General features: G+C 63.6%; 1 protein-coding gene across 2 annotated transcripts in view; it reads left to right on the forward strand.

Annotated features, from left to right (window-relative positions):
- Positions 1-7,718: 7,718 nt before the first annotated feature.
- Zfpm1 (zinc finger protein, FOG family member 1) overlaps positions 7,719-24,673 on the forward strand; it is a 46,133-nt gene continuing 29,178 nt past the window's right edge. Inside the window, exon 1 of one of the 2 annotated variants that reach the window (XM_063247800.1) lies at positions 7,719-8,016. In XM_063247800.1, coding sequence (XP_063103870.1) covers positions 7,977-8,016 — 40 coding nt within the window. In that variant the 5' untranslated portion in view covers positions 7,719-7,976. The remainder of the gene's footprint in view (positions 8,017-24,673) is intronic. The other variant, XM_063247799.1, reaches the window with a different exon arrangement.

Genomic DNA, 24,673 nt, shown 5'->3' on the forward strand with positions numbered 1-24,673 from the left:
TATCACATGCTGGAGCAGGGCTGTGGGGACACACGGGACCTGGGCACACGGGCACAGGGTGGGCTGGACGCTTGGTGAGACCCCACTCTGCCTCCCGTTTACAGGTAGGACAGAAGCCTGGGCAGAACAGGGTCCTGATGGCCACACAGGACACCACCATACACTGACGTGCTGGCAGTGGAGGACATGGCAGGGACGTCCCTGCAGTCCCCACTCTGTTTCCAGAACTTCTGGCCCTGGGTTGGAACCCTGGGGTGGCAGTGGAGGAGAAGAGCTTCAGGAATGACCAGCAGGCCCTCTAGGCTCCAACCCTCGGCCACCCTGTCTTGAATGGCTCCAGAGACCCCAGGGTCAGGGACAAGTGGCCTCTCCAGCAGGGATGGCCAGAGCAGACCTGCTGCCCTTTCCACCCTGGCACATGTGCTGAGGACGGGCGCCCACAGCCCCAGCCTCCTTCCCTTCCTCAGGAGACCACAGGGCCATGGCCTCCAGGTCAGCCCCAGCATGGCCTGTCTCCTGAGACGCACTGCCTCCCCCCCACCAGCCTTAAATCCTGCAGTTTTCTGAGCCAGCCACCCTCCACCCACTGCAGGCCTCAGCCACAGTCAGCAGTCTGCAGGCGTGAGTTCTGCCCACCAGGGGCCTCGTGCATGAGTTCGTGGCTGTCTGCTCCCCAGCCCAGACACACTGTGTTCTGTGTCACAGGGTGCATCTGGCGTGGTGACTGTGGCTCTGGTCTCCAGCTGGGGCCTTCTAGGAGGATATTAGGGGCCGGGGAGTAAAAGGGGAGCAGAAGGCCCAGGGGACTTGGAGGAGAGCCCGTGGGGCCCAGTCGGGCTGCTGATCCTCCAGCACTCCTGTCACATGTACCAGAGGACTGGTGTCCTGCCTCCCACCTCAGGAACTGCTCGGCATCACTGCTCCACACCACCGGGACCCTGCCTGGAGACAGACCCTGGACACCACCTGGACCCTGCCTGGGATGGTGAGCCTGCCCACTTCTGCCGGCCGGCAGACCTGTGCAGGATGGCAGGGCCTGGCCACCAGGTGGCAGCATCTGCATGGGCAGGGGAGCAGCCTCTGCCCACCATGGCCCAAACCTGCCTCAGCTTCCCCCCAGCAAGGCAGACTCACAGCCTGAGGGCTGCCGAGCCACCCACCCACACACAGTCCTGGGACCACGACAGACATGCAAGTCCCCTGTGCACATCAGGTACATGCACAGTGCCGGGTTGCACACACAGCCCCACACGCAGACCTGTACTCAGGTCACATGCGGACAGGTGCCCTCCCTCCAAATCTGCTGCCTCGTCCTGCCCCCAAAGGTCCAGCAGCTTCTGCAAAGGTCATGTCCTGCTGGAATCAAGGGGCAAGTCGCTGTCCACAAACTATACCTGCCCAGGTACCTGTCCTCAGCAGGCTTCTCTCCCATGCCAGAGTCTGAGGTCCCCCAAGCCAGCAGAGCTGGGCTGTCATGTCCCACGACGGCCAACCCCTCCCTGGAAGCTACAACAGGAGTGAAGCATCAGGTGGGCAGGCTTCGAGGGCACACAGCTTGGCTGGTGGCCACACCTGGGCTGGCAGTGTGACCCAAGGGGTCCCACTGGCTGGCTCAACTGAGACTTCTGCAGGTGGGGTGCATCCTCCCTGGGGAGCCAATACAGATGACCCCAGAGATTCTGCCACTGAACATCACTCCCTGGCAGGAAGAATCAGACGAGAAAGACCCAGGGAACAGTTTCAGGACAGCCGCGGGTGGCTTCCGGGGAGGTGCCATGTCCCTGTACCTGAGGTTGGAAGTCAGGGGTGCCCAAGTGTCCGCTCAAGGCCATAGGACCTGCATCTTTGGAGGCTGCAGCACACGGAGTCCTGCTGCCGTCCTGCCCACAGCTGTGTGCAGGCCATGGAGACCCACAGCAGCTCGCGGAGCCCTGCAGGCAGTGGGCAGAGGGAAGGACGGCGGTGCCGGCCTCGGGCCACAGTTCATCTTCAGGGTACGCGTGGGCAGACACGAGGCCATGGCTGCCCCTCCCGTCCCACAGTCCCAAGGCCACAACCCCTGCCTACAGGGCAGTGTCTCACTGACCTCCAGCTCAGCCGTGGGGGCAGCAGCTCAAGGCCACTGGCCTTCTGCCCTGGCAGGGCCAGGCAGATAGAGGAGGCAGCAGCTGCCCTTCCACAGCAAAGGTCTGGAGGAACAGATCGCACCTGGACCTGCACTGCCCCAGGACCCCAGGAGGACAGGTGCTTGTGGCTAGTGGCATGGGGCAGTCAGGCTAAGGGCCAGAGACCTCGGCCAGCTATTGTTCTGGCTGGGCCTCAGCTCTCCTCCACTCAGTGGCCCCTGGCTCAGCAGCCACAGTGCTCACAGCTCCTCCTGGCACTCAGTTCCAGTGGATCATGGTGACTTCCGGGAGGGGCTAGACTTCAGCCCCAGCCTCAGTTTCCCTTCTGTGAAAGGGTCTTGTAAGACTGCCGGGCACTGCTGAGGGACAGAAGGAGGTGGTATCCAGGAACCTCCAGCTCCGCACACTCATCACCCCCAGGACTGTTACCATCCTCCCCGCTCTGAGCCCGCTGCGGGGAGCTGCATGGGGGCCCACACCACTCCCCCAGCTCTGCCTGCAACCCCTAACTCCTCTGTCCCCAACACAGCCGGTGGTGTCACAAACCCCCAAAACAAGCAGTTTCTCAGGACTTTCCATGAATCTGTGTCCTGTGGGCCTGGTGGCACCAGCTGGGCCTGGCGTCCTCTCCACTAGCCTCAGGACCCAGTGGCTAACCCCAGCTCAGGAGTGGACACCAGGCTGGCTACATCCTACTGACCAGCCAGCCAAAGAACCCATGGGGGGGGGGGGACTCAGGCACTGCGCTTTATTTAAACCATCACAGCAGCCATCTTTGGCCATCTGCGTGGTATACCACCCCTTGCCAGGCACCCCAGGAGCCCCATCCTGGCTCAGTGTTGGCCTGGGCCCACTATCCCCATCAGGCCACCCCGCTGGGTGTCCCCTCTGTGGCATGGATGTGGAGCACAGGGTGGAGGTCACAGTCACGGACGCTGCTGCGCAGGAGGCCCGGAAAGGACATCACACAGCAGCTGTGGGCCAGGTGGTTCTGGTTCCGAGGTCCAGCCTGGCCCAGCCCTGCCCCCCAGAAGAACTGTGCGTCTCACTTCATCCCGGGGTCCTGTTCTGACCCGCTGTGCTCTGCCCCCAGACACTGGGTCTGCGGGACAGTCCACACTGGCCTCTGAGGTCGCCCGTCACAGGGACAGTCTCTTCCTGGCTAGAGAGGCTGGGAACAGGCCACCGTGTCACATCCGGGCGACTGCGTGCTTCCTCGTGGTCCCTGCCCAGCAGCACAGCAAGCAGGCATGCTTTCACCAGGGTGAGCTCCCTCCCGGGCACACGCCCGCCCGGCAGTCCCTCCAGCCTCTGCAGCCCAGGCCCGAGCTGGCTCCAAGCACCCTGCTGCTTTGGTCAGCCACCAGCTGTGCCCGGGCCGGGGTCCGCAGGGCCCTCTCTGGGGCTCTGCGCACTGGCCTCTCTTCCCTGCTGCTCCATCCTCCCCAAGTATGGGGGGCTGCAGCCCCAGCTCACAGGGAGAGGCTTCTGGGGCTCACAGCATCCAAGGTTCAGGGCGCAGCGCTGCGCGGCCTGATCCAGGGAGGGCAGTGGGTAGGGGTGCGTCTCCCACAGGAGCAGAGCCCCCAGCAGACGATCTCATCCCCTCCAGGACATGCCCCCACACCTGGCCCTCCCTTCACAGCGGCCTCTGGGGACCTCAGCGCCCACTTGAGCAGCAGCAGGGCTGACCCTTTCCCGCCTTCTCTGCTGCGCATGTGTGCCCAGGGTCCCCTGCCCAAACCCCTGCCAGGGCGCAGGACCACAACAGGCTGTGTGCCGCCTGTGGGCAGGAGGAGAATGCAGCCCCCACCGAGCCCCGAGGTCAGGACCTGTCTGGCGTCCTTCCTGTCTGTGGGGCACCACCCTGCTGGCCGGGAGAAGGGACCCAGGTTGTGCCCCGAGGATCCTGGCTGCCAGGGGACTTCCAGGCTGGCGTGTGTGTGTCTCCCCACCAGCCTCAGGCCACTGGCGTAGGTGTCGGCAGGCTGGCAGGCCCCCAGCACAAGGACGACTGGCCAGCTTGGACTCCAGAGCCTTGGCAACTGGGTGGCCCGACAGCGCCCTACAGCCCATGAACGCTGCCTCCCAAGTGCCTGCTGTCCCACGCTCAGTTTACCTTGCTGCCCACGTGGTGCTTAACACTCTTTAGGAAGCCGATGAAACCTTTCTCGCCTGAGCCAGCGCTGACAGATTCCCCAGGACCTGGGGATGATGGCCAGGGCAAGGCCAGGGACTGGGGCCCCTCCTCCAGGGCCGCCGCCAGCATCCCCTCCAGACCAGGGCACTTCCTGCCGACCACTTACCTGCCACGTGGCTTCAGGCTGCGGAGCCCACCTCTCCGTGCCTTAGTCCACTCAGCTAGCAAAAGGCAACTCTAACAGCTCTTCCCTGGGGAGCTACTATGGGCAGACTGTGGGGTGACGCACAGCCTGCACCCAAAAGCACTCCAGGTCATCACTCCTGCCACTGCTCTGCAGGGTCGTGGGGAGCTATGTGCTGAAGAGGCCTTGGGGCTCCCTCAGGAAAGGTGAGCAGGCTGGGCCTGGGAGGGAGGATGCACTTAGCAGCCCAAACAGTTTGTGCCAAGGTTCTGTGGCCACAGAACATCTAGACCTACTAGCAAGGAGGACTGGAAATTAAGGCAGGGCCAGGCATTGGTGAGCAGTCCTAGGGAAGGTCCCACAGGCTGCAGCCTGCACTGGGGCAAGATGGCTGTGGGGACAGCGTGGGGAGATACAGGTTGGGTGATGGGTGATGGAGGTGTGGGGCAGGGTGTGGGGATGGACATACCATGCAGAACGGGATAAAGTGGATGGGGTGTCTCTGTGCAATTGCCTGCCCTCTGCATGCTGCCGACCCCACAGTGCACCTCCCAGTGGCCGCACCCCTGTTGTCCCACCATGCTGCCCTGCACACCTCCACCCGGCACACCCGCGGAGTTCTGTGAGTCCTTGGTCTTGTGAGCAGCCACTGCAGGAGCTGGGGTGAGGAGGCGGCTCGGCCAGCCCCCCCACTCTGGGCTCCAGCCCCAGACTCCCTCCTCGGACTCCGGAGCAGAAGGATGAAGAGGGCTGTGCCCACCACACTGCGCCCACACCGAAACCCTTCCCAGGGGAGGCTCTCAGGCTGCCCTGGGCCACCATTTGCCCTGTGTCCCAGGACCTGCTCTGCCACCTCCTGCCAGGAAGTGCTCACCACTACCAGAGCTCTCGAGACCAGGTGAGGGAGGGTGAGTACCCCAAGGAGCTCTCAGATAGCGACGGTGACATCACCCAGGGTGCACCCAGTATGGGGTCGGTGGCCACCTTGGCACCTCCAGGACAACCTGGGACAGGGGACACGATTAGTCCTGGGAGCCCGCAGGTGAGCAGGAGGCCTGGGCCTTGGCTGGTGGTCTGTGGCCAAGCTCACTCAGGGCCACCTCGGGGTGAGCAGTGGGGCCAGGTGAGTGCCATCCCGCTTTCTCTGCCGGTGGCCTTGGGTGTGACTGGCCATTCAGTGACCCAAAGGGGCAAGTGAAAATCAGGCTCACAGTGGGAGCTGGGGGTGGTGAGGGTGGCTGGTGACCCTGTCGGACACCCTCGGACCTGGTGCCCAGCAGCCTCAGCAAGCGCTCTTGCCAAGAGCAAACCCCGGAGGGCGGAGAGAGGCAAGCACCAGGAAGAGGCTGCAGACAGGGCTCCAGCGGGCACAGAGCTGCCAGCTAAACGCTTGGCACTGTGCTTTCCCTGCCCCGGGGCCCTGGCTTTTAAACATACTGCACTGGGCTCCACGGATGCCGAGGAGGGCCCTGGTGGACAGGCTCTGTGTGCCAGCCGCCCGTCTCCGGGGTTCTGCCTCTGCCCCTCTGACCTCGGGACTTAGGTCTTTCCGGCTACATGGAGGCCATCAGAGGAAATCCGGTCAGGCAGAGCAGGGGGTACTGTCCTTCCCTCCTGCACCCCACACTCAGGGGGCTCGTGGATGCCACGGGTCTTTCTCCTGCTGACCCTCAGCATCCACCTGTGCATGGACTTCCGGCTCTTCCAGCAGCTCTCGTCTCAAGCCTGACCCGCCCACCCGGGTCTGCACACCTGGTCCTGTCCTGCAAAGCAGCCCCTCCCCTAGCCCAGGCTGAGAGAACTTCAACACCGTAGGACAGTGCCTGTCCCCCCCTATGGTCCCAGCCTCCATCCCACTGGTCACTCTCTGCAGAGGACGGCTGCGGGACCGGAGACTTTGCCTTCTGAGCTGGACACCACCACCATCCCGGGGTCCCCAAACCTCTGTCCTTGATGCCGGCGATGGTGAGAGCCGTACCACACTATGCTCTCCTGAGCCAGCTGGGCAGGGTCCAGCTGTCCTCTCTGGAAGGCCATCTTCCCACCAGCCCCCGGGGCCTGCTGACTCCCTGTCTGTGAATATCAGGGCAGGGTCAGGCATCAACTGCAGCCCAAAATTCAAGAAAAAACATAATTCCACGGGGAACTGGGACAACCTGTAACCTGCGTGACCTTGATCATGACCCCAGCCTCAGAGTACCTGGAAAATGGGGTCACTGCTGAGACTACACCGCAGAACAAGAGGGTGGGTCCCTCAGCGGGCTGCGGACCCACTGATTAGGCTGCCTCGGGGCAGGATGGGCTCAAGGTGGACAGCACCCCAGGCCCAGCCAGCCGTCCTCTGCCCAGGGAGCAGAGGTCCCACTGCCCTCGGGTAGAGATGGATTGTCAGAGTTTTGGCTCTGGGGCCCTTCAGCACCCCAAGTGTGGTCAGAGACTCAAGTGGGCCCGACACCTCGGGCTTCCTGAGAGCCGGAGCCCAGGAGTGGGGTGCGGGGTGGGGGTGGGGGTATCGAAGCCTGGAGGACCTGATGCTGTGGGCGGGGGAGCGCAATGGGCCTTGGGCCACAGCCTCAGGGGCCCTGAGAGGTGGGTAGGAGGATGGAGGGCTATCAGGGGCAGGGGTGGGGCCGGCACTGGGCAGGACTGGCGCTGGGCAGGGCTATGGGGGGGAGTCTGGAGGGGGCCATGACGGAGAGGGCGGGTCCTCGCAAGGGTGGGCAGGCTAGAGGGGGCGGGGCCAGACGGAGGGGCGGGGCGGAAGCAACGGGGGCGGGACTAGGGGTGGGGTCCAGGCTCCAGGGGGCGGGGCGAGCGCGGAGAAGCCCATCGGGGCCGGGTGGGGCGAGCGTGGGGCAGGGCCAGCCAGAGGAGGGAGAGGGCCTGTCAGGCGGCGGTGCGGCTGCGGCTCCGAGGCTGGGCAGGGCGGGAGCGGTGGGGACAGTGCTGAGAAAGGTCAGCCGGCGGGGAGGAGACAGCGTGGAGGAGGGCGGGCGGCGGGGCCGGCGTCAGGAGGCCGCGCCTGGCGGGGCGGGGCCAGCGCGGGGGAGGGCGGAGCCAGGCTGAGAAGGCCGCGCCTGGCGGGGAGGAGCCAACGCTGTAGAGGCCGAGACGGACAGGGCGGGGCCAGAGCGGGGAAGGCGGGCGTGGCCGCGGAGCTGGGGGCGGGCCTCGGCCGAGCGGGGCGTGGCTAAGGCGCGGCGGCCGCAGACGCAGCCCCGCCCGCCCGCCCGCCCGCCCGCAGCGCCCCGGCCGCAGCCGAGGGTTCGGCGCTCGCCGCCCGCAGTTCATTGAGCAGAGCCGATCGGCGGCGGCGGCTGCGCGGGAGCGAGAGCCGGCACAGCCCGCCGCCCGCCCGCACCGCGCAACCGGGGCCTGGCCTCGGGCCTCGGGCGCTCCACGCCGGGCGGCGGGCGGGGCGTGGGCCGGCGGCCGAGGAGCCCGGGCGCCGGGGGCATGAGCCACCCCGCGGCCCCGCCGCGCCCCCTCCGCCCGCCGCCGCCCGCCCGGGGCTAGAGGCGGAGACATGTCCAGGAGGAAGCAGAGCAACCCCCGGCAGATCAGGCGTGAGTCAAACTTTGCCCGCCCCGGACCGGTCCCGGCGCGCGTCCCCGCGGTGCCCGCGACCTTCACTCGCGCCCCCCGCGCCCCGAGCCCCGGCTGGCTCTGGGTCCCTGAGGGGCGCGGTCGCCGCCCGCCTGCCCCTCCCCCGTCTCGCCGAGATGGTGCGGTGATAGGGCGGCCCGGATCTGGGCTCAGATAAAGTTTAAAATATTCCATTCTGCAAGTCCCATCCTGATAAGATCACTCTGTCGGGACGGGCTGAAATTGTGATCTTATCTTGTGCTCGACTCTCCCAGGCTTTGTATCTGGAGGGAGGAAGAGACCTGGGAGCAGAGGGGGCACCTGGGCTTCGGGAACAGGAAAGCTAAGTGACATGGCCGAGTGGCGGGCAGCAGTGCCCACCTCGATGCTGGCCGCGGAGCCGCGTGGCAGGAGGTGGAGGTGCCGCGGGCTTCCTGAGCCAAACTCCCACCGCCCAGGGGCTGCGCGGCTGGAGTGTCCGCCGGGATCTGTCCCCTCCCCACGTGTAGTCCATGAGGGAGCTCCCACGGCTGCCCTGGCGTTGCCCCTTCGGACATCCAAGTTTCCCACGGCCGGCCTCTGGGCAGTACCTGAGTGGCCCGCGTTGCTGATGCCCCCAAGTTAAGAGTGCCTGGCGTTACCTGGGGCTCTGGGGTACAGGACCACTTGGCTGTGCTAGGAAGGAGTGAGAGCACAGGAAGCTCCCCGCCCTGTGCCAATAATAACTTCGCGCCTCTGTGGCCAGTGCTCCCGCCTCTCCCTGGCCACTAAGGAAGGAGAGGAGTCAGAGACCCCACTGCTGCCCAGTGCCCACCACTGCCACCAGCACTTTGGGTGCACTGGCCTGTGCGTGTCCCCACTTCTGAGGTCGGGGGAGGCAGCCAACCCCCAGGTGCACATGGGACTTATTTTCTGAAAGTCGCCTCCTATCCTGTCAACTCAAGTATTAAAACCACCCACAGGTCGCCATCCCCGTTGATTCTCTGGTTTCTTTTCCCCTCCTCGCTGTGTTCCTCTCTGTGTTTCTCTGCCCGGTTCTGTTCTTTGGTGTGTGTGTGTGTGTGTGTGTGTGTGTGTGTGTGTGTGAGAGAGAGAGAGAGAGAGAGAGAGAGAGAGAGAGAGAGAGAGCGAGAGCCAGCCTGATGAGAAATGCAGATAGCTTGCGCAGGGAGATCGCAGGTTGGGAAAGGATCTCCAGTGCAGATAAGGCCACAGGGGCAGAGCGGTGCCCAGCCCAGGTCACCTCACAGGACAGGAGCTGTGTAGGGTGGAGGCCTGGACCTGGGCTGGAGGGGGCCAGACTCAGGAGTGGGGCCAGGGCCCTCCTGCAGCCCTGGGCTCCTAGGCACTTCCTCCCCCTGGTAGATCTAAGCAAGTTAAGATGTGAACGCTGATTGTCAAGGAGCCATGGTGTCCGCCCACTGGGTGCCCACAGCCGCTCATGGAGAGCTCAGAGAGAGCTACACGTGTGGCGCCCCAGCCTCACCTGTGGCCGGGCAGGGTGCGGAGGGGAGGGGACCCGGCGCCCCTTCAGAGCCCGGCGCAGCTGCCCGAGCCTCTGTGTGCCTTTTGTTGTGCTGCTCACAGATAGATGTGCCGCGCTGATAAGGGCGCAGCCGATGGTGGCTGTGATAGGCACTTCCATTTATTAACTTCAAACGTGGGCGCTGGGGGAGGGTGCGTCGGGAGCACGGCCTTGGCCGGCCAGATGGCTGCGACGATAGGTGAGGGGGGCACTGGCGGGAGTGCGGGGCAGGACGCAGCCTCAGACCCCTGGCGCCCCCCAGCTCACCGAGCTCCCCTCTGCCCCGGTCGATGTGAGCAGCGATAAGTGCGGGGCAGCCGGCTGGATGGTGATCGCCAAGAGCGATAAGAGGCCTTATCTGGGGCCTCCAGGCCCGGCCAGTTCATGGCACGGCAGTGCGGGGGCGTCCGGCAGGGCAGCAGGGGCCAGGCGCTGTCCATCTGGGGTGCTTTCCCGGACACTGTCACTTGCCAAGAAGTTGCTCCTCCCCCTGCGGCCGGTGGTACGGTCCGTCAGAACAAGCAAACTGACTTTGCCAGCCCAGAGGGGGACACCCCGCCCCTAAGTCCTAATAAGTAGTGCTCGCTTTTGGCCCTGGGCGGTTTGTCACCTGCCACCGAGGGTGTTTTCCCCTGATTCATGCTGGGCTGTTGTGGTTCCTGGCAAGGGCTAGGTGTAACCTGCCTGGAGTTTTCTGGAAGAAAACACCAAGGTGGTTTCCATGGCCCCACTGTTGTGTGGGAACCCATGGTTTTCCAGCAGTTCTCCCAAATCAAGGGAAGGTCCGTCCACGGCAGGTTTTCATGGTGCACTGGCTGTGCAGCCCTGGGCCGACTGCCCCTACAGCTGAGACTAGTGGGGAACTGGGGATCGATTGGGGACCCTACTCAGATGTGGCCTGCAGCCCGTCTGCTGTGAAGAGAGACCAGCCGTGGGGGCCTCCGTTTCAGGCTCTGAGGGAATGGGCCGGGGCTTCTGGCTGTTTGGAGAGGGAAGAGCTGAGTGTGCCAGAGACAGGGAAGGGAGGTCGGGATGTGGGTGTGGAAGGGGACCACTTGTCCTCAGTTTCTTTCTCTGGGAAATGGGGGTAAGAATAAGCCCCCCACCATTGGGAGCCCCCAGGTCAGTCTGGAGCTGTTACAGGCCCACTTAATGGACCTGGGCCTGACCTGGTCAAGGGCTTGGGGGGGATTTGCCCCCGCCAAGGCACATTTTCACACATTCTCAGAGTTTGATTAAGCAAATTATTGGTGGCCACAGGATGACTAATTCACCCCAAACCTCAAAGCCGTCTGTCCCAGCGCCCAGTATGGGCCAGCCTCACTTATGGCGGGGTGGGGTGGGGGGTGGCAGTCCCCATGCAGAGGTGCAGAGTGCTGAGGGCGTCCCTTGGGGGAGCTCCTCCGCCCGGGGCTGCATTCCAGTGCCCTCCAGCCCTGTGACAGCATTGAGGTCACCCCCTGGTGCCCTTGCTGGAGAAGGTGTGAGAATGTCCGTGTAGGAGCCCCTGTGAGAGTGAGTCCTGCCATCCCTGCTGTCACCGCCCACCATCGCCCCTGCGGTGACTGCCACTGCACCTGCATCCAGGTCGGGGAGTGCAGGGCCCAGGACACGTGGAGGGACCCAGCACCCTGGCCAAGCCCCACCACCCACACACTTTGCCCCCCAGGTCCCCATGTCCTGGGGACCCAGGCTGGTGCTGACTGCAGCTGGCATCCAGGGTGCTTGCTCCGTGCCTGCCCGAGGATATGCCGCTCTGCCCTTACACCACCAGGCTCCAGGGCAGCTCAGAGAAAGTAAGTTTCTTGCCCACAAAAACAAAGGCATTGGCTGTGGCAGCCTGGCCCTGCCCTTTAAAGGTGCCATTGCACACACTCTTGGCTGCTGCCCGAGCCTCTGCCTCGGTCTCCACCTCTGTGAAATGGGCTCTGGGGGTCCCTTGCAGCCCTGCCCACTGCCTGCTGCCCAGCAGCCCAAGACCCCACAGCATGGGGAGGCCTTGTCCGGCCCTTCCAGGCCTGAGCCCCAGACCCAGTGCCTTAGTGGGAGCCCCTCCCGGGAGGTCACCAGGAACCCAGCATGGCACCAAGCACGCTGGGATTTAAGTGGGTCAGTTGGGAAGAAAGGAGGAGGGAATGCGATGCCATTAATTGTGCCCCTTATCTCCTGTTTCTATGCCAACCAGACGTTCCTGGGGCTTGACGGGCTCGTGAATAATGCTTCGCTTGGCCTATCTGCCATCGACAGGCCTCCTCCTGGAGGCAGCTGTTGCCTCCCTGATGGGTATCGCCATGGTGGACCCAGGCCTGGGTACACAGAGGCCTGGCTGGGCTCCTGCCCAGCTGCCTGTACCCTGGGGTCTCCTGCAAGCCTTGTCCCCATTTCACAGAGGGGGAAACTAAGGCCACAGCCTTGCAGACCCCTCCTGTCCCCCACAGCAGGATGGGCTAGGCAGAAAGGGCCTGTGGGGCTGGGGCAGCAGAACCTTGCAGGAGGGGCAGCTTCCACTGCATCCAACATGTGACCACGGCAAGCCACCCTCTCTGAGTCCCCACAGCCAGGCCAGGACCCACCCTTCAGCACCCTTTCCCCCAAACCTTTGCACAGCCATCCTCAGCCCTGTGGAGCCTCTACCTGCCCAGCAGCCATGGCCTGGGGTCCCACAAGCCACCCGTGGTCAGGAGTGGGTCTGCCTTGTGTGCCCATTGAGGGCCAGCAGATGCCCTGTGTGATGTGGCAGGGCACATGGGCTCCTGTGTCTGCTCGGCCACTCCCTATCTGGAGGACTGTGGGCAGGGTCTGCCCATGGGAGCCTTAGTCTTTGCACCTGCAGGATGGGGAGGAAGCACCTGTCCCCGGGCACTGCTGGGGGAAACGTGGAGGAGCCCTGTTGCCACCCCGTCCTGTTCCTCCCTGTGATTGGCAGGATCTCGGGTTTGCAGGGTATCTGAGGCAGAAGAGGGGCTTTAACAGAGAACCCAACATGGAGCAGCCTCGGGGATCCTTTGACAACGCTACTTGCTGCCTGGCCTCTCTCCCTTGCTCATCCTGGCGGGCACCGTGCGGTTCAGCCTTGGCGTGGAACTTGCCTTCTCCAGGCTGGGCCTCCGGCCGTCCTCAGCCGCCCTCCACGCCTCCTTCCCTCACCAAACTCTGGAAGGCCCCAGGGTGAGGATGCTGTCCCGGGTCCCTGGGACTTCTGCTCTTTAGAGGAGGACAAGAGGCCTTGTAGGGCCCAGAAGCATGTGCTGCTCAGCCTGGGAGGGCCCCTGCAGGGGCTGCCTCAGGGTGTCCCCAGACTTGTGGATGGACCCAGTCCCGAGGTGGCAGCAGGGAGCCCTGAGTACAGCTGTCACCTGGTGGGCCATGGCCCAGGGCAGCAAGCTGAGTGGCCTCGGCCAGGGTCGCCCGCTCCATTGCTGTGTTGGTGCCGAGGAAGGGCTGACGTGCCCTCCCTGCTGCCGGGCTCGGTGTCCAGGAGTCCAAGGAGACTGAGAATAGCTAGGGGCTTAAGAGGGACCCTGGGTGGCCCCCATGAGGGCTCAGGAACCGGGCTGTGGGGTCCATGCTGACAGGACTGGGCTTGTGGCCTGGCTGGCCTCACGGTGACCCTTCGGTCAGATGGCTGCGGCTGAGGTCCAGGGTGCGAGTGTGGAGTGCTGACCTGGGCCCGTGGCGGGCTGTGTGTCTTCAGGAGCTGTGCTTCCGTGGTGCACACTTGGCCCTGGGCCGGACGCTGTGCTGGGCCTTCCTGCCTGCAGGAAGGAGGATGTCCTCCTGCCCCGGCCACCTCCCTCCAGCCAGGGCCTATCACAGTGACCGGGTTACAAGTATGAATCTGTGGCCCTGGCTCTGGAGTTGGTTTGGGATGGGTGAGGTCTCTCTGGGCAATACCTTGACCCGGCCGCCAGCCCCCCTCCTGCCTGTGTGGCCCTGGGGCCTCCAGCCTGGCTCCTCCCTTCCTTCTCCCCCTCAAGGGCCGCCGGGCAGGAATGTGGCGCTGACCTTGGGCAGAGCTGGAGAGGCAGATAACGGCCCCCTCCACCTGCACCCTGCTTAGCCTCTCTGGGCCAGCTGGCTGCAGCCTCCCCACTGTAGTGTGGGGATCAGGCTGCTGAGAGCCGGGAGAGGTCTCAGCTAGGCAGGGCCTGGCCCTTCCCTCAGCCATGATGGGGCAGGGTCCCCAGCAGTGTTAGCCCAGCAGTACCTTGTCTACCCGTATCACTCAGACCCCCACATACACTGGGATGCTGGGCCTACTTTGCATGAAAGAAATGGAAGACCAGAGAGGGTAGGTGGCCGCCTGGGAATCACACAGCACAGTGAGCTGTTCTTGTGGAAACAGAGCCACATGAGCCTGCCCCATGCCCAGCTGGGGACCTGTGTCCCTGGGCCAAGGTCTGATGGAACTTCCTGCAGGCAGCCACGGGATCAGGCGGGGACCCCAGAGTCAAGGCTGTGAGCTGTGCTGAGCCTCCCTTCCAGCTCCCTGGCTAGTGGGTTGCAGGTCATGGAGCAGGCTCTGGCCATGCAGGGTGCTCGTGCAGCTCAGCGAGTCCTGCAGACTGGAACCCACAAGACCTCAGAGGAGACAGTCTGGCCACTATGTGGTCAGGCAGCCCCCCACATACACACCACTGCTGCATCCTTTGCAGCCCCTCCCTGCGCCTGCTCAGTCAAGCCCTGCTGGCACCTGACTTTGAGCTCTGGCTCTTCTCATCTGTCCTGGACTCTAGCACCTGCCACGTACTCCTGCCTCAGTTTCTCTTTGTTCCCCACCCAAAGTCAGGCCCAGGGGCCAGAGGCCACGGTGGGGGGGGGGATACTCCCTTCTGCCCAGGTTCCCCCTCTAGACCTAGAGACAGGGTCATCCAGCCACAGGACACTTGGCCTGGGCACTGCTGGACCCTCAGGGACTGGGCAGTCTGTGCTACCTCAGACTCCACTGTATCCCCTGGGCCAAGAGAGGAGCCCCACATGGCACCACTGGCTGCCAGGGCCCTGCAGAGCCTCCCACAAGCCCATCCAGCGGTGCCCCCTGAGATTGTCAGGGTCAGCTGTGCCCACAGCGTGCCCAGCACCGTGCACTCCCCAGAACCTCATGTGTGCTAGGTATGTTTTACCATGGAGCTGCATCCCCGGCCCTTTGATTTTTGAGATAGAGTAGAACTCAGGATTCTCCTGTCCCAGCCTCCCACGTAGCCGGGATGCAGCTGTGTATCACTGCGCGGCTTTCCAGCAGCCTTCCAGGAGGCCCAGACGGGGAGCTTGAAGCTTACTGAGTTTAATGGGCAAGTCCAGCACAGACCCCTGGGTGCTGCTCCTTCCCCTGGGAGGGAGACGGTGCATGGCTGCAGGGGTGTTTGTTGTCGTTTTTGGTTTTTCAAGATAGGCTCTTCCTGTGTAGTTCAGGCTGGTTAGGATTGAGGTGACCCTCCTGCCTTGGCCTTGAGAGGGCGGGAATTACAGGTGTGCACCACTGAGCCCAGCTTAGGTCGGGGTGGCTTGCCTAGGGCGTGCTCCCTGGACCCTTGCTCCCAAGGCTGGGTCTGTGTGAGACTCGATGCGGACAGGGGACATTTATCCTGCCTGACCTGCCCCTTGCCACCTGCCCTCCTCCCATCCAGGGACTCTGCGCTGCCCCAGTGGCCTCATCCCGAGCCTGAGCAGCGTCCTGTCCCAGGCGGTCATGGGCACCCAGGCCTGGAAGCCGCCTCGCTCGCTCCCCACGCCGCTGAGCCGGGTCCCTGCACTGGCTCCCTGTCCGGGCCTCTGGCGGCCGCAGGTTTCAGCTCCTGTGATAACTCGGAAAGTTGAACTGGCCCCATTACTGCGCTGAGATGGTTGGCGAGATACGGCCCCGATAATGGAGGAGATAGCGGCGTCTCGGTGGCCACTGGCCCAGCCTCCCTCCCATTAACATTCCCCACCAGCGATCCTCGCGCCATCTCCTCCGTTTCCACTCCTCCCGCAGATAAGAGTGGAAATTCTGACTTCATAGCTCACTGATTAAAGTGTCTGGATTTCTTGATAATACACAGATAAATTATGTTTTTGAAAAAGAAGGTAGGGAGGAGGTTGGGGAGCGAGGAGCCCCTGGAGGGGAGCCTGTGGCTGGCGCTCTTGGCCAGCCTAGGAATGGCAGTGCCCAGGTCCACGGGGCGACTGGGTATGGGGCCAGGTCCAGTGCCACGTGGGCCACAGCGGACTGGCCGGTGCAGGCAAGCAGAGAGCAGAGGGCCTGTGGCAGGTAGCATGGAGGGCTCCAGGGCCTGCACCACCCGCTGAAGCCAGAGGGATCCTGGAATGGCTGTGTGGGCCCAGCTGTGGGCACAGGCTCTGGTGCCTCAGTTTACTCACTTGTCACAGGCGTGGAACAGTGCCTGCCTCACAGGAGTGCTGCCCCCAGGAGAGAGTCAGGTCACCTGCAGGTGCTCAGCGAAGGTCCAAGCCCAGCAGCCCTGCCCCTCCCACCCGTGCCATCTCCGCCCGGCCGTGTGACAGGCAGCTCTCAGATGGGACTCAGGTGCCATCGCCGCGCTTGTCTGGATAAAGCTGTCTCCTTCAGCTGATCCGAGATCCAGCGCTGATGGAGCGATTGGCTGCGATCAGGCCCAGTGTGTGGCTAATCCTCCCACTGAGGGACAGGAGCAGCGCCTACCGGGCTTGGCACCCACTGTCGGAGGAAAGCTGAGGCATGGCAGTGTCACATCCGAGAGCCTGGCTGGCAGAGGCCTGCCTGGGCTCCCAGTGGACATAGGATGGGGCTGTTTCCTCTCTTGCAGGTTTTTTGTTTTGATTTGTTTTGTATTTTTTATTTTTGAGAGAGGGTCTTGCTGGGTCAGGCTGGCCTTGAACACAGTGATCTTCCTGCCTCAGCCTTCTGAGTGCTGGGATTACATTTAGCACTCCAGGCTTCTTGGTATGTTTGTTTGTTTATTTGTTTATGTGCTTATTTAGGGGAGCATTGGGAATCAAACTGAGGACCCCGTGCTTGCCAGGCAGGCCCTGTGCTGCTGAGCTATATCCCCAGCCCCTTGGTTTATTTTATTTTATTTTATTTTTTTGGTACTAGGGACAAACTCACAACCTCATACCTGCCAGGCAGGTGCTTATGCCACTGAGCTAAATCCCTGGCCCCACCCTTTGTTTCTATTTTAAGTGACTTTAGAAATAAGTGTCACTGGGGTTGCAGAGGTAGGAGTCCTGGGTGGGGGCTGGGGACATTTTGGGGTGACTCTGGAGTCCTTGGTGGTGCTGTTGGGTCGAGCACTCGCTGTGTGCAAGGCCCAGCCTGACTGCTGGCGGCCCTTCGAGGGACACATGAACCTGGCCTCTCCTCTGAGGACTCGGCACAGAGAGTTCCAGTGGCAAACCCAAGGTCACACAGCATGCTGGGACTTTGGCTTGGAGGCTGGTCCGGCTCTGGGCCTCCATTTGGCTGGAAGCACTGGGGTGTTGACCGCTGTGAGTGCCTGCCTTTTCCTGGGGTCCTGGCTGCTCTACCTGAAGGAGAAAGGCCTGGTACATAGAGGGCCTGCGACAGGACGGGAGGCCCAACCCATGGCGTAAAATGGGGTGCACACTGGGGCAGGGATAAGTGTGGGGCAGAGTGACCGGACAGGCAGCTGGGGGGTGGCCTCCTGCTGGCCTCAGTCTCTCTGTCTGTGTAGTGGGTTCTGGCCGGGGTCCCGTTCAAGGAGGCCTCAGAAACGAAGCCATCACTTCCCCATGCCCTCGACGGCAGCTCCCTGAAGGTGAAGACTCTGGCCCCCACCCTTCTTGCGGTGACGGAACCGCACATCCCCATCCCCAACACCTGCTGCGCGGGGGTCACAGGAAACTGGGGGGATGCACAGAGCCTGCCCAGGACGCAGGAGGGAGCAAGATTCGGCCTCCTCATGGAGACTCCCTGCTCTAAGCCTCAGTTTCCACATCCCTAAAAGAGGGCTGGGGACCTAAGAGCTGCCCGGCAGACCTGGCCATCCTGGCTGTGCCCGGCCAGGATTGCCCCAGGATGGAGCTCCACAGACAAGGACTCAAGTCCCTGCTGTTACCCGGGAAACCAGCTGCACTTCTGGACCTGGAGGGTCCAGAGGGCTGCGAAGAGCAGCATGGCCCTGGGGGAGGCTCTGTGGCCTGGCCCCACCCAGCCTGCTGTCCCTGGGACCCCTGACCTCGTCCAGTTAGCCCTGGGCACGCCCGGAAGAAGCTGACCTGACTGGCAAGCTTTCTGGATGGGGCCAGGGAAAGGGAGGACCCACCTCAGGCTCCACGCAGGGAGGCAGGTGTGGGGGTGTGTTCCACCCTTCTGGCCCCCAACAAGAAAGAACGAACAGGGAACTGCGATACGAGGGGCGATACTGGCGGTGGAGGAGCCGCTATCGCCGTCATCGATCTGCCTGCTCACTCGGAGCCGTTCTGTTTCCTCTTATCTTACCCCGCCAAAATGCCAGGAACAAAAGCACACACTCACGCCCCCGCGCGCCCACTGCCCGCAGCTCGCAGCCGCGAGGAGCCGTGCCCCAGAGCTAAATTAGGGGAGGTTGAGCGGTGACGGTCCCTAAAATCCTCACCATCATCATTGGCTTGCAAAGGAAGCCCCAAACCCGGTGGCCCTGCCCAGCCGCAGAGTCTGCAGGGCCTGCAGAGGAGCCGGACTTAGGACCTGGTCCCCAGCACCCCAGCATCGTGGCTGTGCAGCCTCTGATCTGTCTTCCCGGAGTCCTCAGCACCTGCCCTCCCCACACTGAAACCCTGGCCAGGGCAGGTCCCCCAGAATCTAATCACCCTTCTCCAGCCCAGCCACAACCCCAGAGCCTGCCTCCAAGCCGGATGACCCGGGGAGGACTCTAGCCTGGCCCCAGATTCCCAAGCCCTGCCCCATCCTTGGCCCCGCCCCTGGTGGTAGCCAATGGAAGTGGAGCATGCAAATGAGTGGTAGTGAGGCCCTGGGATTGATGGAATTGCGGAGGTGCGGTGGTCCTCCATGGAGAGGGCGGAGCTTCCATTAAAATGAGGACTTAAACCGGGCTTTGTGGGGCATGCCTGTAATCCTAGCATTTGGGAGGCTGAGGCAGGAGGATCATTGCAAATTCAAGGCCAGCGTGAACTGCATAGTGAGACCCTGTCTCAAAAAAAAAAAAAAAATGGGGGACTTGGTGCCCAGTCTAGCCCCTACCAACCCTCTGGTAGAGATCCCTCGGACTCTGCCAGGGCCATCCACTGGCCTGGCACAGGGGATAGGCTAGCATTTGGATGACCTCTGCTGACCTTCAGCCCAGGTCTCCAGGGGACCCAGGCCTGAGTGTCCCAGGGTCAGTGCAGCGGACTCTGCTGGCCAGACAAGAGCTTTGAGTTTAGAATCCCATCAGGAACAGCCGTAGGCCACCTGCCCTCTTGCCTCCCCGCATCTGGGCTCCCTCCTGGCCCAGTGCCACAGGTCCTGTTTCCAAAGGCCCCACTGCCAGGAAAGCATGTTTGTGGGTGCTCTGGCCCCTGAGTCTGCCAGGACACCCCCAGTGTCTCATGTCAGGTGCAGGTCCTGGCCCAAAGCCCCATCAGCCCCCACAGCACCACAGAGCTCCCAACCCAGAAATCAGCCGCAAGTGTGGGCGTTTTCCAGAAACACCTAAGTGGAAAATAGGGGTGAGGAGGGAGGACCCGGGAGGATGTGAGGGAGTCTAACTGGCCAGGGCGGCACCTTCTGGGCCTCCGACGTCACTGTCCTAAGGCAGGCATGGCTTGAGACCCTCCCTGTGCCCCCAGCCGGCGCTCACTAGGATGGGATGGGGCATACAGTGGGTGCCGGGTAAAGGCCCCTGGGTAGGAGTCATCCCTGCCCGTCTCTGGGCAACCAGACAAGTGAGAAGAGACATGAGTGCAGCCCACTGACCCGCCAGGTTGCAGGCAGGGAGGTGCAAGGTGGTGTTAGGGCAGTGGGGACTCTTCCCAGGGGGGACTGGGACACCCCTGCCCTGCTGGTGGGCAGGCACACGTGACTTGTACTGAGTGCCTGCTGTGTGTGGGTGGCCTTTACCAGGGCCCTCTGGCTGGCACACTGCACTGTGTCCCCGATATGGGAGACTCAGCAAGGGCAGAGCTACAAGGGGCCAGCGGCCAGGGCACGGTGGCAGGCAGTGGGGGAGGGGGAGATGCCCCACTGGGGACCTGACGCAGAGTCGGGGCCCTCACGGTGGTGGGGAGCTGGAGCACCTGGCACCTGCGGTGGCCAGGGGAAGTGCCCAGCACCGCGCCAGGCCAGGTTCCTGGTTTGCTGGGAGCAGAGCGGGCTGTGAGGAGGGGTCGCCCAGCCCTCAGTGGAGGCTGTCACGCAGCGCCATCCTGTCTGCAGCTGCCTGCTGCCATCTGTCTGATGTATGGCCTTGTGGCCGCTCCATTAGCCTCTGCCGGGCCCAGCGCTCGCCGTTATCACCCATCTGGGGAGGAGTGGATCCCTCGGGCACTCCAGCGCCCAGCTCGGCCATGTCTCCCTCTTCACCCCCAGTAGCCTCGCGCTTCTGCCCTGCCCAGCACGTGGCTGTGCCCAAGCACATGCGTGGTCCACCGTGCCATCCTGCCCCACGTGGGTGCTCCCTGCCCCCCCTCACAGCCTGCAGCCCCCTCCCCCAGCACATTAGCAATCGGCTGTCCAGAGTGAAACAATCTCGTGTAATCTATCGGCGGCTATCAGGCCCATCGGAGGCTGGGAGTGGCCGGGCCCAGAGATGGCGCCAACCTTTAGCGTTGATAAAGTTTCCGAGCTCAGCGGGATGAATGTTGAGTGAGCCCAGGCCTTGCCGATAGGATGTGGACTTGGCAGGCCGCAGCTCCGGCTGAAACCAATCTCTCCCTATCAGGCGGCCGGGCTTTCTCAGGCCCCGTCCTCCACCCTCCTCCTCCGCCTCCCTTTCTCCCGGCCTTGCCTGCCCGGCCCCTGCCCCTGCCCCTGGGGACGGGGTGGGGGAGCAGCCCTGCCTGGGAGAGGGGCAGGAGAGAGGCAGGGGGCGGATCCTGAGGGGCGGGGCTGGGGGCTGCCTGGAGCATGGCACCCGTGCTGACCTCAGACTCTGCTGTGTCTGGGGTGCCCAGGACCAGCCCCTCCCTGCCTTCTCAGTGGTCCCCCCCCCCGGGCTCCGCTCAGTCTCAGCTCATCTGCCCCCACCCAGCAGCCCCTCTGTGAGCCCATGCTCACCCACACCAGCCCCCACAGTTGGGAGCAGCCGTGCTGGGGGTCCTGGCCTCTGAGCCCAGTGTCTTGAGGCCATTTCCCGGTTCCCAGGAGCCCAGAGGGCCTCGGTTGTGCCAGGTATGAGAAGCCCCGTGAGCAGCTGATTTAAGGTTGTGGGGTATGGGGCAGGGCCAGTGTGGCTGTCCTCTGCTTCAGTGTCCCCATGGGTCCGGTGTAGTCAGATCAGGGCCCTGGCAGGTTCATGTCTCTGGTGGTCTGATTAGAGGAGCTCAGCTCCTGGGGCAAGGGTACCCCAGCAGGGCAGAGGTCACATGGGCAAGGAAGGGAGGGCTGAGGGAACACAGGACTAGGCCTGGAGGGACCCCACCAGTCATACCAGGTGCTGGCCTGGACAGGCTGACCACTCTGCTCGCCAAGAGGCCTGGCACGAGTCTGCGGTCTGGGCCTCCGTTTCCCACCCGTAAGTGAGGTAAGGCCAAGGAGCATTATAAGAGGCAAGGGTCCTTGTCCTACCCGTGCAGAATCCACTCAGCTGGTCTGCAGGGCCTTTAGGCCCAGCGTGGCCACAGCCTGGGGCAGGGAAGCCCACCAGCTCTACCCACTGGCTCCAGGCTGGACTCTGCCAGTGGGAAAGGCGGGAGGGAGGAGAGAAGCCTGATGGTTCCTGGCCAGGCCAACAGTGAGCAGCCTGGGCCAGAGGAGTCCCAAGGGGAGGGGCGCTGCCTTTGGAAAGAGCCTGAGGTGCCCCGGGCCCTTCCAGTGTTGAAGGGGGGCAGACTGTGGCTTGCGGGCCGCACCACTCTGAGCAAAGGCTCAGACCCTGAAAATCCAGCAGCATGGGAGGAGAGCCTGCCGCGTGTGAAAACAGCACCTGGACTGGGCAGCACGGGTGCCGCACCACAGCCATCTCCACGGGGGCTAGAATGTGGGTCTGCACTCCCACCCAGCTCTGCTCTGTCAGCCCCAAGCACTTCACGCTCTTGCCTGGGTGTTGGGGTGGCCCAGAGCTCACCTTGGGTCTGTCCCTGATGGAGCTCGCAGCAGGCACCGAGCTAGGCGTGCAGCGCCAGAGCTTAGAGGATGAGGAGAGAGAGAGAGTGCAAGCCTCAGAGGAGCAGACTGAGCTCCCTGCCCCAGGGCTATGCCATCCCCAAGCCAGGATGGAGGAGGCATCTGTGCCAGGCTGCATCTGCAGCTTCCCATGACCCTACCACCATCCTCTGAACATCACATCCTCCTGACCCTGGTGTGGCAGCTGCCGGTGGCCTGGTGGGGCGGTGGGTGCACTCCTGCCCTGGTGCCCTGGGAGCCATCACCCTGGCTGCCACCGAAGTGTCCCTTCCAAGGCACTTTGCCAGATCAGCCAGCCTTCCTCCTCCCTGGGCTGTGGGTACCCTGCCAGGCTTGAGGGTGAAGCTGGCTGAGCTTGGAGGACAGACCTGGGCCACAGGGACCCGCAGGCCCCGGGGAGGTGCTGAGGGATGAGGGGCCCTGCCTGGGCCACAGCAGGGAGCTGGCCATCTGAGGGTGGCTGGGGTGGGTGGCAGTGGCACTTGCCCCTGTGGAAAGCCCTTGGGAAGGGGCTCTGGCCACATTTGGTGTGGGCTGGAAGTCTGCGCCCCAGGGCCCCTGAGCTGCTTGTCCTCTGGGAAGGAGCCTGGGTCCCCTTCAGGGCTGGCGGCCGGGGTTAGGGTTAGGGTTAGGGTAAGGGTTACAGCAGGTACCCGCCGGTGGCAGTGGCTGGGTCGTGCTCCTGGTGTGGAGCCTGGATGGCACCCAGCCCCCGGGTGGAGGGGCTGTGCTGCCGCAGCGGGTCGGGCCCTCCTCCCACCAGGGTCTGCGTGGAGGCATGGCCAGGGTGGGGCTGGCTGGAGGCCCAGACCTGCACCGTGTCCCGGTCACCCCGGCCCCACAGTGCCGCCCCACCTTGCCTGCTTGTCCTCGAGGTGGCCCCATCTGCCCACTGCCCACTGTGGGAAATTCTAAACCTGTTGCTGTTTTCCCAATGTTATCTGCCGCTCTGTGCGTGGAGCCCAGGATGTCCCTCCTGGTTGCGCCCGTCCACCGTGCCCTCGTCCCCACCTCTGCCCTGCCCTGTCCTTCCTCCCCCAGCTAAGGAGAGTGGGTGCCCAGATGGTGATGGCAGCCATCCCGGCACAAGGCTGTGCTCCCGACCCCCAGCCCGGTCTGGCCACTCCACACCAGCACTGGATGGGCCCCTGCTGTCCCCATTTTCCACGAGGAACCCCGGTGTGGGGAGGAGCAGCTGCCCTGGCCCTGCCCGTGCTTTCGCACCCTGACCCAGGAGGGTTTCCTACCCTGCGCCCTCCTCCAGGGAGCCCCAAGGGTGCCCCCCTCACCCAAGGGGAAGATGTTGCTCACTAGGCCTGGCACACTGGGGCCTGGGCAAGGCCGATGAGAGGGTGAGCCAGTGAAGGAGGCCCTGGGGTGCCAGTGGACACATGGGGAGAAAACAGGTGGGGTCAGGCTGCTGCTGCCCCATGTACTGCTTGCAGGTGAGCGGGAGGGACTCCTGGAGGGGCCACAGAGAGAGACCCTGTGCTGGGCAGAGCTGGGGACCTGCGCCCAGACCCCTCGTCCCTTAGCCACAGGTCCCGCAGGGCAGCATTGGCCCCAGAGCCAGCCTGGCCGGGAGGGGTAGGGACGGGACAGGACTCAGAGGGAGCAGCGGGAGGAGGCTGCCGCGCAGAGCTGTCTCCGTAATTCAGTTTTAAAGCATGAAAAAAGGGAGTTGATGAAATTCCGCTATCAGCGCCGAGCCAATATGCAAACTATCTCACCCCCAATCAAATAGCTATTACGTTTTCATTTCCATCCCGGCGTCCGGCTTAATGAGCAGGAGACGGATGGGCGCGCGGCGTCTGCTCGATGTGATAACCGCGGGGCTCCGGGCACCGTGGGGGCCGTGCCCAGCGATGCCCCTGCTGCGGGTGACGCCGAGGTGCCTGTGGACGGCCACGGGGCCATGGCGGGAGCGTGTCTTCAGGCACCGACCTGTCCCGCCTCAGCTCCAGGGAGAGACAGACCAGCCCATTGGGAGTGTGGGGACAGCGTGCGTCCGGGTGGGTGGGGGGTTGCCCCGAGAAGCAGGGTCGGCCGGACTACTTTGACAGGCCTCAGTTTATTCAGTGGATGCGACTTGGGTCCCCTCTGGGAGCTGGATGTCCCCTGGGCGGTGAGATTCGGGTTGCGACTGGCCTGAGAGTCCAGCTCCACATACATCCCACTACCCCATCTGCTGAGTCATCACTTGGTGCTGACCCTGTGCCTCAGTTTCCCTATTTGGGTGGAGCCTGGGAAAGGACCTCACAGGGCTGTGTGAGCGGGGGGTAAGGTGAGGATGTTTTGAGGTGCAGAGCCAGGCGGTGCGCCCTCCCCAGCCCCTACCTGCTGGGCGGGTTTTTGTGGAGTGTTGTGGCCACTGGAGCCCTGCACACAGAGAGGCCGTGGTCTCTGCTGAGTAAAGTCCCTGGCAGCTAGGGCTTTCCTAAGACAGGCACCCAGGGAGCAGCAGCATCCTGCCTTGGTGGGCAGACACTCGGCCTGCAGGCCAGGTGCTTCAGGCCCGAGGGACAGCGGAGCCAGACCCCGCAGCACGCAGGATGGCAACACAGGCCGTGTGTGGCCGCCCTGCGGTTGTCCCAGCATTATCGAGCTGTTGTAATTGTGCTGGAACGGAATTAGCAGCTCGGATAAACCCCGCCCTGCGCAGGCCAGCGGCATTGTGTGGAGTACGCGCCTTTGTTCTTCTGAGCAGGGGACCCTTGGTGCTAGGGCCTGCCTGCGTGGGCACTGGGCCAGCCCCTGCCTGGACCATGGAGACCTGTGGGTGCCCAGGGCCCCACAGCTGTGCAGGAGTCCAGCTCTGACACCTCCTGGCCTCAAGCCTCCTGGCCTCCGA

The sequence above is a fragment of the Cavia porcellus genome, unplaced genomic scaffold (genome assembly GCF_034190915.1).
Source record: "Cavia porcellus strain 051 isolate PalLab524CR breed Dunkin Hartley unplaced genomic scaffold, mCavPor4.1 scaffold_4, whole genome shotgun sequence".
NCBI classification, from domain to species: domain Eukaryota; kingdom Metazoa; phylum Chordata; class Mammalia; order Rodentia; family Caviidae; genus Cavia; species Cavia porcellus.